This window comes from Komagataella phaffii, chromosome 3, assembly GCF_000027005.1.
Source record: "Komagataella phaffii GS115 chromosome 3, complete sequence".
In the NCBI taxonomy this organism is placed as follows: Eukaryota; Fungi; Ascomycota; class Pichiomycetes; order Pichiales; family Pichiaceae; genus Komagataella; species Komagataella phaffii.
The window spans coordinates 1,001,403-1,016,104 of NC_012965.1; the positions used below are offsets into that span (position 1 = coordinate 1,001,403).

The 14,702-nt window shown below is 40.3% G+C and overlaps 6 protein-coding genes across 6 annotated transcripts; 4 read left to right on the forward strand and 2 right to left on the reverse strand.

Moving 5' to 3' along the window:
• Positions 1-85: 85 nt before the first annotated feature.
• Positions 86-4,696, forward strand: PAS_chr3_0523 (uncharacterized protein; the record flags this gene model as incomplete). The annotated part of the gene is made up of 1 exon (XM_002492706.1): positions 86-4,696. The coding sequence occupies one exon, from the start codon at positions 86-88 to the stop codon at positions 4,694-4,696; it is 4,611 nt and encodes a 1,536-aa protein (XP_002492751.1).
• PAS_chr3_0524 (Essential component of the nuclear pore complex) lies at positions 4,679-7,579 on the reverse strand (the record flags this gene model as incomplete). The annotated part of the gene is made up of 1 exon (XM_002492707.1): positions 4,679-7,579. The coding sequence occupies one exon, from the start codon at positions 7,577-7,579 to the stop codon at positions 4,679-4,681; it is 2,901 nt and encodes a 966-aa protein (XP_002492752.1).
• Positions 7,580-7,868: 289 nt separating this feature from the next.
• PAS_chr3_0525 (Hypothetical protein) lies at positions 7,869-8,173 on the forward strand (the record flags this gene model as incomplete). Its single annotated transcript, XM_002492708.1, has 2 exons — positions 7,869-7,902; positions 7,971-8,173. The coding sequence occupies 2 exons, from the start codon at positions 7,869-7,871 to the stop codon at positions 8,171-8,173; spliced, it is 237 nt and encodes a 78-aa protein (XP_002492753.1).
• A 127-nt stretch (positions 8,174-8,300) lies between these two features.
• Positions 8,301-9,431, reverse strand: PAS_chr3_0526 (Protein with a role in regulation of Ty1 transposition; the record flags this gene model as incomplete). Its single annotated transcript, XM_002492709.1, has 1 exon — positions 8,301-9,431. One exon carries the CDS (start codon positions 9,429-9,431, stop codon positions 8,301-8,303), a length of 1,131 nt encoding a protein of 376 aa, XP_002492754.1.
• A 1,181-nt stretch (positions 9,432-10,612) lies between these two features.
• PAS_chr3_0527 (Hypothetical protein) lies at positions 10,613-12,298 on the forward strand (the record flags this gene model as incomplete). The annotated part of the gene is made up of 1 exon (XM_002492710.1): positions 10,613-12,298. One exon carries the CDS (start codon positions 10,613-10,615, stop codon positions 12,296-12,298), a length of 1,686 nt encoding a protein of 561 aa, XP_002492755.1.
• A 1,036-nt stretch (positions 12,299-13,334) lies between these two features.
• On the forward strand, positions 13,335-14,669 carry PAS_chr3_0528 (Saccharopine dehydrogenase (NADP+, L-glutamate-forming); the record flags this gene model as incomplete). The annotated part of the gene is made up of 1 exon (XM_002492711.1): positions 13,335-14,669. One exon carries the CDS (start codon positions 13,335-13,337, stop codon positions 14,667-14,669), a length of 1,335 nt encoding a protein of 444 aa, XP_002492756.1.
• Positions 14,670-14,702: the final 33 nt, after the last annotated feature.

Here is a 14,702-nt window from a genome sequence, read left to right on the forward strand (position 1 = left end):
ACTCTTTATAATCTGAGTCTTCTAGTTAAAAAAAAGGCTTTGTTTGTCAGCGTGATAATTACCAGAAGGGGATAGACGAGACAAAATGGACTTTCCCATCCCCATGGACGTTCCGCAGCATATAATTGCTCAATTATCCCAGCTACGTAATGAGTATGAAGAGGGCTTATTGACTGAAAAGGGATACATAAAGAAAAGGGAAAAAATCCTGAATGGCGACTCGCCTTTTGTCCCTGTGAATCACAATCGAAATTCAAGTGTTGTTAGTTCGACGTCAACACCCATAAGCCCAATTAAACAATTCGATCTTGCAACGGGGGAAGATGAATTATACACTGCAACTTCTCCCTACCCTTCGCAAAATGGAACTAATTATAGAGGTGACTTATCTTCTACTCAAGACCGTACATCATATGCTGCTCCAAGTTTATACTCCAATCAAAATTTCAATCGTGAGAGAGCTGGTAGGTTCTTTCAAAACGGTGAGAGAGTTGAGTTGCAGAAACCACTAGATCCAAGAGATTTAGCTGACGAATCCAATTTGGAGTCATTTGATAACCTTCCCTCTATTTTGCGACAAAGGGCTACTAACTACAAAAAAGAAATCGCTTTGCTGATAATTGATCAAAAGGGTAAAGAATCATCTTCAATTAGTTGGGAAAAACTTTACTTGAAAGCAGAAAGAATTGCTCAACAAATAAGAAACAAATCAGGTTTGTACAGAGGTGACAGGGTATGCTTAGTATACCACCAAACAGAAGTTGTTGAGTTTGCAGTAGCCTTATTTGGTTGTTTCCTCTCTGGAGTTGTTGCTATCCCTTTGAGCAGTTCGTATCCAATCAAAGAATTAGTGAAAATTATGAACGACACTCAAGCCCATCTGTGTTTAATGTCAGAAAGTTCTATCAAGCTTTTCGAAAGGACTGGACCTGGAGCACAAACGAAAACCAAATGGCCCAAAGGAATGGATATCTGGAAAAGTACAGATATGGGGACCTACCAACAAATTTCCAAGAAAAATGATTCTCCTGCTCTTCAGGTTCCTGATCTGGCCTATATTGAATACAGCAAGTCGCCTACGGGTGAATTGAGAGGTGTCGTTCTTTCCCACAGGACAATAATGCATCAAATGAATAGCATAACCTCTATTTTATCAAGCATGCCTGATTATGATAGTACCTCATTGAAAAGGTCAGCAGTGGCTTTCAACAAATTCCGAAATGTAATTCTTTCCACATTAGACCCGAGACAATCAAGTGGGTTAATAATAGGTATATTGTACACCATTTACTCGGGAAACCTACTGGTTTGGACTGCTCAAAAATCAATGGAGACTCCGGGGTTGTATGCTCATATAATCTCCAAATATGAAGTCAACATTCTATTAGCTGATTATTTGGGCCTCAAACAAGTGACTTACAACTATCAATCCTTTCCTCAACTCACTAGAACTTACAGCAAGAAAATAAAAGTCAACTTGAAGAGTGTCAAGTGGTGTCTAATAAACTCTCTAACTGTGGAAGGAGACTTTCATCAATTGTTGATCGATCGTTGGTTCACTCCATTAGGCTGTACTAATGCTCATAGAATTGTTGCTCCAGTACTCAGCTTGTCTGAATATGGAGGAATGATAATATCAATGAGGGATTGGCTTGGAGGGGAAGAGAGATTGGGTTATTCGTACCACAAACCGTTGAACGATGATTTAATCGATTCCAAGACACTATCTTCCGATCTTTCCGAACTTCTGATTGACAGGGCCTCGTTAATGACTAATACAGTCAAAGTAGTCAGTGACAAACCACCGGCAACAGTATCAGATACTGCTGAGTATCTTCGAGTGGGAGCTTTCGGTTATCCTATACCAGACGCGACTCTAGCAATAGTGAATCCTGAAACTAACATATTGAGCGCCAACATGGAAGTTGGCGAAATTTGGGTAGATAGTCCTTGCATTTCTGGAGGATTTTGGGGTTTGTCAGATGAAACCAATACAATATTCCATGCTAAGTGCAGTGATTATGAGGGTGTTCTAGATCTTGAATTTTTAAGAACTGGCCTCCTTGGCTTTACATACAATGGCAAAGTTTACATTTTAGGGTTATATGAAGACCGCCTAAGGCAAAGAGTGACCTGGAGAGATCGCTTGGAGGCCTCTAAGGCTGACTCTGCGAAGAAACTGAAATCCCTGGATTCGGAGTATCAATATCATTATTCAAGTCATTTGGTAAAAACTCTGGTTAGGAACATAAAAGAGGTAGAAGACTGTTCATTTTTTGACATTTTTATCAATCAAGAGTATCTCCCTGTGGCCATAGTGGAGACAAAACTAGCAAAACAAAGGGCCCAAAAAAATGGTGTTGTAGCCACCGATAAAGAACTACTAGAAGAGCTTTCCAGTAAGTGTATAAAAGTTCTTGAGGACGTCGACAACGTCAAGCTTTATTGTATCTTGGTGGTGCCTCCTTTAGAATTACCAAGAACTGGAAGACACGGACGCTTAGAAATTGCTAACATGTTGTGCAAGCGAAAGTTCAATGAAGGACGGTTGACAGGAAGATATATCAAGTTTAATGTGTCTCATGCCGTCAGTAACATTTCCAAAGGTGATGACATTACCGGTGGTATTTGGTCACAATATCAATCTAAGGAAAGGCAAAAGATCTTTGAGTTTGCCGAAAGACAATACTCCGGTCTAGACTATCGTGAAGAAAGTGTTGATGATAGAACCAATGCTCCCCTTACAGACTTCAAAACAATTGTCGATATTTTGGCTTGGAGAGCTGCTAACCAAGCTGAGGAGCTGGCTTTCTCTATGGTTGACAAACAAAGTATCAAAGAGCTAAAACCATTATCTTGGAAAAAATTTGATCAGAGAGTTTCGGCGTTATGCTCATACATTGTTGACAAACAAAGATTTAGTCCTGGTGACTATGTTATTCTCATGTATACGCTTTCTGAGGAATTTGTTATTGCATTATATGCCTGTTTCAAAACGGGCCTAATACCTATACCGGTACCAGCTCTTGATCCTAATAGGGCAGAAGAGGATGTTCAGGGATTTGTTGGAATTGTTAAGGACTTCAAAGTAGCTCGGGTTTTCGCCAATACAGAAGTGGAAGCTTTGCTTAAAATGAAGCAAATTTCACATGAGTTGAGGCGTGTAGCTTTGAACGCTAAGCTAGTGATACCTAAAATTAAGAATACCACCAAATATACTAAGGTATCACAGCCAGTGGGACAGTTAAACTCAAAGATATCGAAGTTTCAAGCTGGTGCAGGCTATAGAAAACCGTTCACCACTGCGTTGATACTAACGTACTGGACATCTGACCAGTATAGAATATGTGTTCGCTTCACTCACGCCAATATTATGGGGCTGTGCAAAGTATTCAAGGAAACTTGTCAAGTATCAAGTATTAAACCTTTGTTGGCATGTGTCCGACATCATTCGGGGATCGGATTTGTTCAGTCGTCATTATTGGGAGTATTTGTTGGAGCTTCTACGTATTTGGTCCCTCCAATGGATTATTCTAGCAATCCCAAAACCTTGTTTTTGGCTCTTTCCAGATACAAAGTTACCAATACATTTGGTACTGATAGTATGCTAAACTATGCGGTTCAACGAATGGACACAAAAAGGGTTGATCTTGGAGATCTCAAGAATTTCATGCTTAGTTATTCAGGTCGTCCTGATTGTCAACTTTATCGAAATTTTTTAACCCATTTTGTGAATACCCAGATCCCAACTGATGCTCTTAGCAATGTCTATTCTCACCCTTGCAATCCGATGATTACTTCCAGATCTTACTTGTCTTTTGAACCAGTGGACTTGTGGTTAGATCCTATCGCATTGTCGCAGGGATATGTCTCATTAGTAAACCCGAAGACCAATCACCACGCTTTGCATTTGCAAGACTCCGGTATTGTTCCTGTGTGTACCCAGATTGCTATCGTTAATCCTGAGACATTAGAAATGTGTAGTGTGGGTGAGTATGGAGAGATTTGGGTCTGCTCGGAAGCAAATGCAGAAGGTTTTGTTACTGGAAAAGGCAGAACTGACAGTTTTGCAATGGCTCAATTCCAAGGCAAATTGAAAGGTGGTGAAAATGGCGTCACTTATTTTCGAACTGGAGACTTTGGATTTTTGCATAATGTATCAAAGACTACGTCTGACAATTCTGTGGTTGATCTGCAGCTCTTATTTGTTTTGGGTCAAATTGCCGAAACAATTGAAGTTCTTGGTCTACAGTATTTCCCTTGTGACATTGAAAAAACTGTGGAGAGAATCTATGATATCCTTTCGACCTGCTTGTTCAAGTGTGATGGTTACGCTATTTTGGTCGTTGAACCTAGAAAAAACTTCAAATTATCCTCTCTCGTCCCAGTGATAGTGAACACAGTTCTCAACGTCCATCACTTAATGTTGGATATAGTGGCATTTGTGGAACCAGGATCCTTCCCTCGTTCAAGATTGAACGAGAAACAAAGAGCTCGTATTATAGACCGTTGGAATAGTAATACTTTACAGCTTTGCTCATCATATGGAACTAATTACGGGGAAAAGAGCATGATTGAACTAGTCCAGCGAATTGACCAGGCTGAATTTTACATTTCCAACGCAAATAAGAAGGAGCAGCACAGTGAAAGGAAAACAGAAGATTTCAATGAAAATGGATTACGTATCATAAACTAATATTACATACTTTAATTTCTTCTTCTCTGCCTCATTCGAGCAAGTACTCTGCCTTTCACACCAGGTGTTGTTGAAGGTGTTGGAGTTCCTGACGGTGCCTGCTGTTTGGTTTCCAAATCCAAAAGAAAAACCCGTGTTATGCTGAGTCTGTGGCTGGGGTTGATTCAATTGTACAGAAGGCTGGCCAAATGGAACAGGTGGAGTGGATCCAGAACCTCCAAAAATAGCTGCCGGATCGAGTTGACTTGTTCCTGTGAAATTGAAATTGGGAGTAGCCGATCGAGATGGATTAAAACCAGCCTGAGGTTGTGGGAACGCATTGTTTTCAGAACGGTTGGTAGAAGGATTGTTTGCCATGGAGGCACCGAACTGAAAGGCATTGTTGTTAACTGAAGGCTGTGTGCTGGTTCCAAAAGTACCTTTCGAACTGGAGAAATTCACCACAGAGGGGGTTGGCTCCTTCGAGCTACCAGCACTGGCAACATTACTGTTAATGGATCCAAATCCGAAATTGTTGGCATTGGGATTATTGTTAAAGCTCAAAGCAGGGGCTGAAAAGCTTTCCCCTTTTTCGTTACCAAGACTGAAGGCAGGTTTGGTAGTGTTACTTGGTACATTGAAAGTAAATGCTGAAGCACTATTCTTGGAAGAAGTGCTTGTTTCATCAAATCCGAACGTGCGCTTATTGCTGTTGTCTGCACTTTCTTTTCCGAAAGAGAAACTTTTCTGCGAATCAGTGTTCGGTTTATTCTGGGCATTGGTACTTCCAAATGAAAACACTGGTTTTGGTGGGGAAGACGGTTTATTATCTTGACTACCAAATTTGGTAGTAGTGGGTTGCTCTTTCTTTTCTGAAGAGTCATTGAATGAAAATGCTGGTTTAGGGGTTTCCTTGTTAGCAGGAGCACTGAAGGAAAATGCTGGTTTGCTCTCTCCGGTCTTCACTTCTGACGAGGTGGTAAATGAGAACGCAGGCTTAGATTCAATTTTCTGATCACTTGGCGTACTTGAGCTAAAGGAAGTTTTCGGCTCTGGCTCAGCTGCTTGCTCCGTATTACCATTGAAAGTAAAAGAGTCTTTAGCATTATCTTTTTTCTCTGTGGCTGTAGAACCATTAGATGATCCAAAGGAAAACGTAGGCTTTGCACTGTCGCTCTTATCATTTGCAGCAGTTCCAGCACCAAAAGAAAACTTGGGTTGAATATCAGTTGCCTTCTCAGATGAGGCAGTGCCAGCGGATCCAAACAAAAACTTAGGTTTTGTTCCATCATCTTTCTGAGATGTACTTCCTGATGGTCCAAAGGAAAAGGTTGGCTTTGGTTCTGTTTTGTCTGAAGATACTGAATCTGAACCATTGAAACTGGGTAATTGTCCTTTGGGTTGCCCTTGAGCTGAGGACTGAGAGTCTAGACCAAAGGATACTCCTATTGGTTTCTGTTGTTTTTTCGCAGCATCAGATGAGTCCGCAAGAGAAAAGGTTGGAATTGTTGCCGACTTTATGTCACCAGCGCTTGCCGCGGAAGATACTTTTTGACTTCCATCGTCCTGCTTGATTTCATCGATTTTTGGCGCTCCGAACGAGAATGCTGGTTTTGCTGTTGTAGGTGCCGTAAATGAAAAAGATGGTTTGGCATGTACCTCAGTTGGGGCATTCGTGCCATTCACAGATGCAGATGAAGTCGTGAAGGAGGAGGGGTTTGAAATTTCCTTCTTAGAAGAGAAGGAAAAGTCAATCTTGGAAGATACTTTCTGCGAAGAGTCGGAATCTTTCTTTTCCTGAACATTGCCAAATGAAACTTTAGGCTTTGAATCCGCTGCCTTATTATTCGACACCAAGGGCTGACTGGAATTCTCAAGAGCTGTTGCATTTGGTTCATTCTCGGATTGTGAAGAATTATCCCCAAACTTAAATCCTATAGAGGGTCCAATAGAGTCCTTTTCGTTGTCAACTAGGTTCGATTTATTTTGTTTAAAAACTGGTTCAGTTACTCTTCCATTGATAATCCGTTCAACATCCGCTTCATTTGCAGGTTTGGGGTGGTATTTATCTTGAGGTTTGTCTGAAAACTTCAGTGAACTAACTGCAGGCTTATACTGTAACAAGTTTTGATTTTCTGGATAATTATTAGTGGAGTCATCCAGGTCGTACTCAAATTCACCACTGAAGTAGCCTCCATGTTTTTTTCTATCTTGAGATATTGTATTTCTAAGATTTTGTGTAGCAACTGATTTCAAAAACAGCGGTGAACGGGTATTCTGGAAAGACCTTGTTCCGCCACTATTCCTTACGTGACGATTATGAAATCCCATGTACTTGACCCTAGACTTAAAATATTTATCCATTTCCATTCTCTCTTTCAGGTTGATTAGCAAAGCCCTTTCCATCGGGTTTATGTCGACTAGCGAAGTTCTGACGCTATCCACAGATTTTAGTTTCTTGGATGGTGGCACCAAGTCCAGTGAAGATGTGTTTCTTTGCCTCTTAGAAAGTAAACTCACGTCTTCCTCACCCTGCTGAGACGAAGAACGTGTGTTCATCCGCTTTGGCTGGGCTGGAGATAGAGGCTTATGTAAATGTGTGTGTTCCGATTGTTCCTTCTGTCTCTTCAATAAATCGTAATAACTGGAGAATACATTTGAAGGGCGAGTGGACTGATCAGCCACACTGTCTACCTCTTGCAAACTACTAGTATCGGGGTGTAATATATCTGTTTGCTGCTCTAGTAATGAGTCCTGCTGGAACGAATCTTGAACATATTCATCTTGAGATCGGTTTCCAATCTTCTTCTTCAAAAATCCCAAAAAAGAATCCGTGACTTTCTTAAACTTGGAAGGATGATCGTCCTCGTCAAAACTCCCCTCTCGTTTGAGTATAAACGACATGTTCTAGGATGTTCGTACCGTGCTGGATCTTATCTCTTTATAACTTGGGTTTCTTTTGGGGTTGTAAAGAACAGAGTTTGTTCGATTAGCACCGCAAAATGAGGAAGTATTTACGGTTTTTCAGGAAGGCTTGTTGTTAAATTACTTGACATCCAACATCTAAAGATTCCTGGCAATTGTATGGTCGTGTGCTGACCATCTTAAGCTACCCTCATCAATCACCCTGAAAACCAACCAGAACGTTCAGAAATATACCGATCAGCCAAGTCACAAACCAAAGCTAGAAAAAATGATTGCCTCGCTTGCTGGATGGGGACTTTTTGGTAAGTAACCAATTTCAAAGAAGATGAGTGGTGCTTGTTTTTGGCAAATGTTGTGCTAACATTTCTAGGTGTCACAGTTAGAGCCTATCAACAAGGAATCAGGAAAGTACCATTCTCTTACTACCCTCTTGGATACGTGTATTCAGCTTTAGGTTGGGTCGCTTTCGGATATGGATTTAACCTTTGGACGGAGAGAAATGACAAGTTATTAGAGAAAAGGGTTGAAAAGTTGAAGGAATCCCGTAACCTTAGATTATCAAAAGATGACTGAACTTGCTGATACAGTAGTCATGTCCTATTTATTTATTTGTTAATGTACTTTATTCATTCGAAGTTAGACAGAACATTGCGAAAAGGGGGTATAGTTGTCATTAATAGATCTGGAAGAAAGGAGGTCTCTAGTTGTCTATTTTGATGGCCTCCTGATTGAGGTCATCCTCTTTGGCATCGTCTCCCTTTTCTTCAGTCTCCTCATCAGTGTTCGGAGGACTGCCATCATCCTCACTTTCATTACCATTAAATTGGTAGGTTCCATCCACATCTTCGTCATCACTATCGCCTTGAACTTCAATGTTTGATTCGCCCACTATTTTTTCACCACCTGGAATTTGTAAAGCAGCTTCTCTCAATGCTCCCGAGGTCTCATTATTCTTCATATTAGACTTTGCCTTAAGTTCTTCTGTGAGGGATTTATCCGTAAATCCTTTTGCTTTGACGTAATTATCAATTTTGTCAAACTCAGCTTGGTCTATCATGGAAAATTCTATCTTTGCGGTCTTATCCGCTTCCTTATACGACAATGTGATACTGAAGGTTAGTCTAGTGACTGAAGAGTAGTTGATGCTCTCAATCTGAGATTTTTCAAACAATAAGATGGGCTTTTTAAAACCAAACAAAATCTGGTCTTCTAGAAAATACAAGAATCCTTCCTTGGATCCTTTGTGGGCAACAACGTAGAAATCCTTCGATTCTGTGAACAAATTCAGTTTGAATCCTAACATGGAGCATTGTCTCTGAAAGTACGTCGGGAATGTCATTTTCTGCAAAATTAGTTTAAGACTTTCCGATATTAAAGACTCGTTGTATTGAATCAGTAAAGGCTCATTCTTGTGAACTCCACCCATATTCTCTTTGTAGAAGATGGCCAAATTTTTGAAGTCTTTTTTCTCTGGGATTGGTAAGATTACAGCATAGAGTACATTCTCGTCGTTCAACTTGTCTAGTATTAATTGAGGCTTCTCATTAGTCTTTGCGATGGCCAATATAGGTTTACTTGTGTCACTTTTGGGACATGCAAAAATAAGATTCGATTTCGATCGGAAAGGAGATTGGACGGATAAACTTGGTAGCTGCAATATAACTGTATAGTCAGCAAAGTTGATCTCATTAGAGATTTTGACTCTCTTGGCCTCTTTCAGGGTTCCCTCGTCAACCAAGTCAATAAGCTGGTTGAAAACATTTTCAGTCTCTGGATACTTTTCTATCAGATTCTTTATCTGTTCTGATAGATTTGAGGGGAGGTTTTCCATTGGTGTTATTATGCTGAAATGTTTTTGTCTATCAAACCGCGTTCTATGAAAGAGGGGGGAGCGTCGATTTGTTTTGAGATTATGAGACTTTCATAATTACTGCCGATTTTAGTGGAATCGATAATTTCTAGATTTCCAGGCGAGTGTCATTGGTTTGAGGTGACATTGGTTCATAGAAGTAGTCAAGAAACCAAATTGTAGGAGAAAAAGGGTTTCAAGAGTTGAGCTAACTGAATGATATTTGAACTTTGAAGGTTTTAATTCACTGTTTCCAAGAGACGAGGGCTTTGTTACACTTTTTTTCTCCTGAATGAATTACTAGTCAATAGAGTAGACATGAATTGAAGTTGAATGAAAAAATTACTAAGATACATAAATATACTGTTACTAAATCACAAAAAAGAACGTTAACTTCCAATTTTCTTCACAGTAATAACCATCATAAGTATAAATATTGAAACCTCAAGTAATTCAATTGGAAGCCTAATATCAATTAATTAAATTCTGCATATAGTTTTGACTAGAATTAGTCTTTAGGTTGCGGCCATATCTAGCAGAAAGCACCGTTTCCCGTCCGATCAACCGTAGTTAAGCTGCTAAGAGCCTGACCGAGTAGTGTAGTGGGAGACCATACGCGAAACTCAGGTGCTGCAATCTTTTTTTTTAACCGAAATCATAAAGTCCACCAGTAAGCTAGAATGATTACAGCGGCTTCAGAGAAGTTGTTGAATTCTTGGAACGATCCTGTAATCATCAATTAAGTAGGGAGATAAATTTTTGCTTTGTTTTCAAGAAACAGACGGAAGAGATGCGTTCCAGAAAGACACTTTTAGCTGACAGGTAAAGTGCGTCATATTATCGACCCAAAATCATAACCTTGTCAACTGCAAAGTGCCATCTTAGGGTACAATGCACCAGATATTATGCTCTAGGGAGAAAAGGTAGGAGGCTTACCAGTTGTGAATTGCTTCCTAGAAGATTCTCTAGCGCTTGAAAGTTTGAAGGCTCCCAATACGTCATTATCGATCAGTATGTCAGCCGCGCATAGGGGGTTCATTCCTTGACCTTCGCTACCATATCCAATCACCACATTGGGTTATGTTCCTGCTAGGGGATTCTTTTCCGGAGATTATCCCCTGAATTTCTGAAGTTTTCGTAACAATCCGAAAAAATCCTTAACAATGGCAACTAAAACTGCAATTGAACATTTCCCACATCCTTTATTTGACAATCTATCTGGAGAACCAAACGTGTGTTTTCCTCGTGTTGTAGACGATCTGATCGTACACCAACTAAGCTATACGATCAGGTCCAAACCTGACTGGACAACCAAATACAAGAATGCGGAGATCAGAGAGAAGTGGATCGCCGAGATGGAAGGTCAATTGAAATTGGAAGACATTGCCCCTCTTCATCCCGCTGAGAAGATCTGGAAGTTTGTATTTGAAGAACTAGCATGGTATGACAAGTACGCAGAAGAGAAAGGGTTCACTGCAGGTCCCAACGAGAATATCCTGTTTTCGGACAGAGCTATTGGTGATGATTTCAGAGAATCCTTGAAAAAGTTTGTGAATGAGAAACTGGAGGATATTCCCGAAGATGCCAAGGACTGGCATCCTGGAAGTGATAACCAAGTGTTGGATTTGGTCCATCCTTCTTTGTATCCTTTACAGCATGGAAAGACACTGGTGTTGACTGAAAAGGGGTTTGAAGTCTCTAAACCAATAGTTCCCAACGAAGTTCCGAAGTACGCTCCTTATTTTTCAAACAAATACATATCTGGAGACTTGCAGTGGCTTCCATCCATATTTAACGTTTCAAAAAAAGATGGAGACTACGTTGTGGAGATTCAATCTTACATCAATAATCTTGACCCATTGAAATACGGTACCCTGTACCCCTTGATTGCCTCGGTATTTTCTAAAGCTGTTCCTGGATTGAACCTGCTATTGACCCATTTGAGTAGCTTGGAAAGACTTAGGGTAGAATACCCCAGATTTGACGAAATGGATAGGGATTGGGTATATACTGATGAATTCCACAAAAAAGTGAAAGCACTTGAGGCAGCGAGAAACTTTGGCGACGACTGGTCATTACTTGAAAGTCAAAGAGTAAATTATATTAACAAATCCAAATTCCTTCTTGAGTTTAAACCACCTGTTTTTGAAAAAAAGGTGGACTTGGCTGATTATGGTGATCTTAAAGTAATTACTAAGTTAGCTAACATCCATCTAACTCCAGAGAAACCTTCTTATCCTGGGGGTTCATGGCATGTTGAGGGTACCGTTAATGAAGATATAGTTGCGACAGTATTGTACTACTATGATTCTGAAAACATTGGAGAATCCAAGCTTAGTTTCCGTAATGCTACAATTGAGCCACATTATGAGCAACATGATCATGATGGAATCAGACAAATCTTTGGACTTTGGCATGAAGGAAACTTGACTAGATATTTGGGGTCTGTTGATTGTATTGAAAATAGACTTTTAATATTTCCAAACCTTTATCAGCATCATGTTGATCCGTTTGAATTAGTTGATAAAACGAAGCCAGGTCATAGAAAAATTCTTTGCTTCTTTTTGGTGGACCCAAATAATAAGCATACTATTGCCAGCGATAAGGTTCCACCTCAGCAACAAGATATGTTGGTGGATGATATTACTTCTTTCTTTGGCAAAGAGGCATCTAGCCAATTTTCAAATAAAATTCTGGAAGAGATCGCTAGCAAAGTTCAGTATACTATGAGTCTGGACGAAGCGAAGAGAGTCAGAGAAAGGTTGATGAAAGAGAGAGCTCCCGTAGAAGAGTTTGATTGGGGTGATGGTCTTGTTTACAATACATTGTTCAATTTATGTGAACACTAGAGGAACGTGAGTTAAACTATTTAATCTTTTAGTTTACCAGGGGGTAGCAGAATTCTAGTGTCACTGCGTTTACCTTAGAACATGGCACTCGCCAAAAAAGAGATACTTCAATCTTCAATAGCTTACTTACAGTTTTATTTCTTCGACTTCCACTTATCTAGGAGCATTTTATCCAGCTTTCCTCCCTTTAGGATATAATATAGACAGGAATGGTTTAATTCTACTTGTTACTTCCCATTCGACAATAAATGATAGGGACATGAGTTACTGAATTCTCTGACTAGTGATCAAATATGATTAATAGATTTGAGTGTACTCATACATCACATCGGGCTAGAATATCGAACATGTCCTTGAAGTTATAGGTCCTAATAACGAAGGGGGAGGATTCTGAGAAAGTCTAGAACCAAATGGTAGGAAGATACCAGAAAAAATAGGAACAAATGGAACCAACTGTCTACCATGCTTTTATAAAAGGAAACAAAACAAGATCGTCATCTCCTACAAATATCCCATACTAATGGCAGTGTTCTTACCAAAAGCATGACCTCACAATCAAAGCCTCCAAGTATTCACTTTAAAGGAATGTCCCGTTTTATCAAAAGTACAGAACCCATTATCTAGGCAAAGACTTCTGCAAAACGTATAGCCCCATGAAGGAACTAATCAATCTTTGGGATTCGTTTACCACCACTACTTTAGGTTAGCATAGCTATGGAGATAAGTTCCCATGATCAGAGCTCCACATCTGTGAAGGAACTAATCATAGGCTCAAATTTAAAAATCGAAGGAAGAAAAAAGAAATAAGCTGAAAAGAAACGAAGAATCAATATTTTTCGGTTTTTCAATTTTCATTCTTTCCCATCCCATTCCCGATGGAAAACGTCGTTACGTAATCCATCCCGTCATCGAGAGCAACTACTTAGGCGCGCCCAGATCTTCCACATTGGGACGTTGAATAGTCATAGAAATAAATCTGTCCCTGATTTATTCTTTGAAACTTTACTGTGAAAAATTTTCGATCAAAATCAGAAGAATGGTCAAACAAGTACTCTTATTAGGATCCGGCTTTGTTGCCAAACCAACTGTTGATATTCTCTCCGCCAACAAGGACATTGAAGTCACCGTTGCATGCAGAACCTTAGAGAAGGCCAAGGAGTTAGCTGGCTCCGTTGCAAAGGCTATTTCCTTGGACGTCACCGATGAAGCTGCTTTGGATGCTGCTGTATCTCAGGTTGATTTGGTCATCTCTTTGATTCCTTATATTTACCATGCCACTGTCGTGAAGTCTGCCATCAAGAACAAGAAGAACGTTGTTACTACGTCCTACATCAACCCTCAATTGAAGGCTCTGGAGCAGCAGATCAAGGATGCTGGAATTGTGGTAATGAATGAAATCGGTCTGGACCCTGGTATTGACCATTTGTACGCTGTAAAGACTATTGATGAAGTCCACCGTGCCGGTGGAAAGATCAAGTCTTTCTTGTCTTACTGTGGAGGTTTACCTTCTCCAGAAGACTCAGACAATCCATTGGGCTACAAGTTCTCTTGGTCATCTCGTGGAGTGTTGTTAGCTCTTACCAACCAGGCCAAATACTGGAAAGATGGCAAAATCGAGGAGGTCTCTTCTGAGGAATTGATGGCATCTGCCAAACCATACTTCATCTACCCAGGATTTGCTTTCGTCTGTTACCCTAACCGTGATTCAACCACTTACAAGGAACTCTACAACATTCCAGAGGCTGAAACCGTCATCAGAGGTACTTTGAGATTCCAAGGTTTCCCAGAGTTTGTCAAGGTTCTTGTTGACTTGGGATTCCTGAAGGAAGACGCCAATGAAATTTTCTCCAAGCCTATTGCTTGGAAAGATGCCTTGGCACAGTACATTGGTGCTCCTTCTTCTTCTGAAGCTGACCTTGTGTCTACTATCGCTTCCAAAGCTACTTTCAAGAATGAGGCTGATCAACAGAGAATTATCAACGGATTGAGATGGTTGGGTCTTTTCTCTGACAATGCCATTACTCCAAGAGGTAACCCATTAGACACACTCTGTGCCACTCTAGAAGAGCTGATGCAATTTGAGGAGCACGAGCGTGACTTAGTCTGCCTGCAACACAAGTTTGGCATCGAATGGGCCGATGGCTCCTCTGAAACTAGAACTTCAACTTTGGTTGAGTATGGTGACCCTAAGGGATACTCTGCTATGGCCAAATTGGTTGGTGTGCCTTGTGCTGTTGCTGTCGAGCAAGTCCTGGACGGTACTTTAAGCACTCCAGGTTTGTGGGCTCCTATGACTCCTGAGATCAACAATCCATTGATGAAGACTTTGAAGGAGAAGTACGGTATCTTCTTGACTGAGAAGACTTTATAGAGTGTATAACTTCTGATTATATAATCACAATAG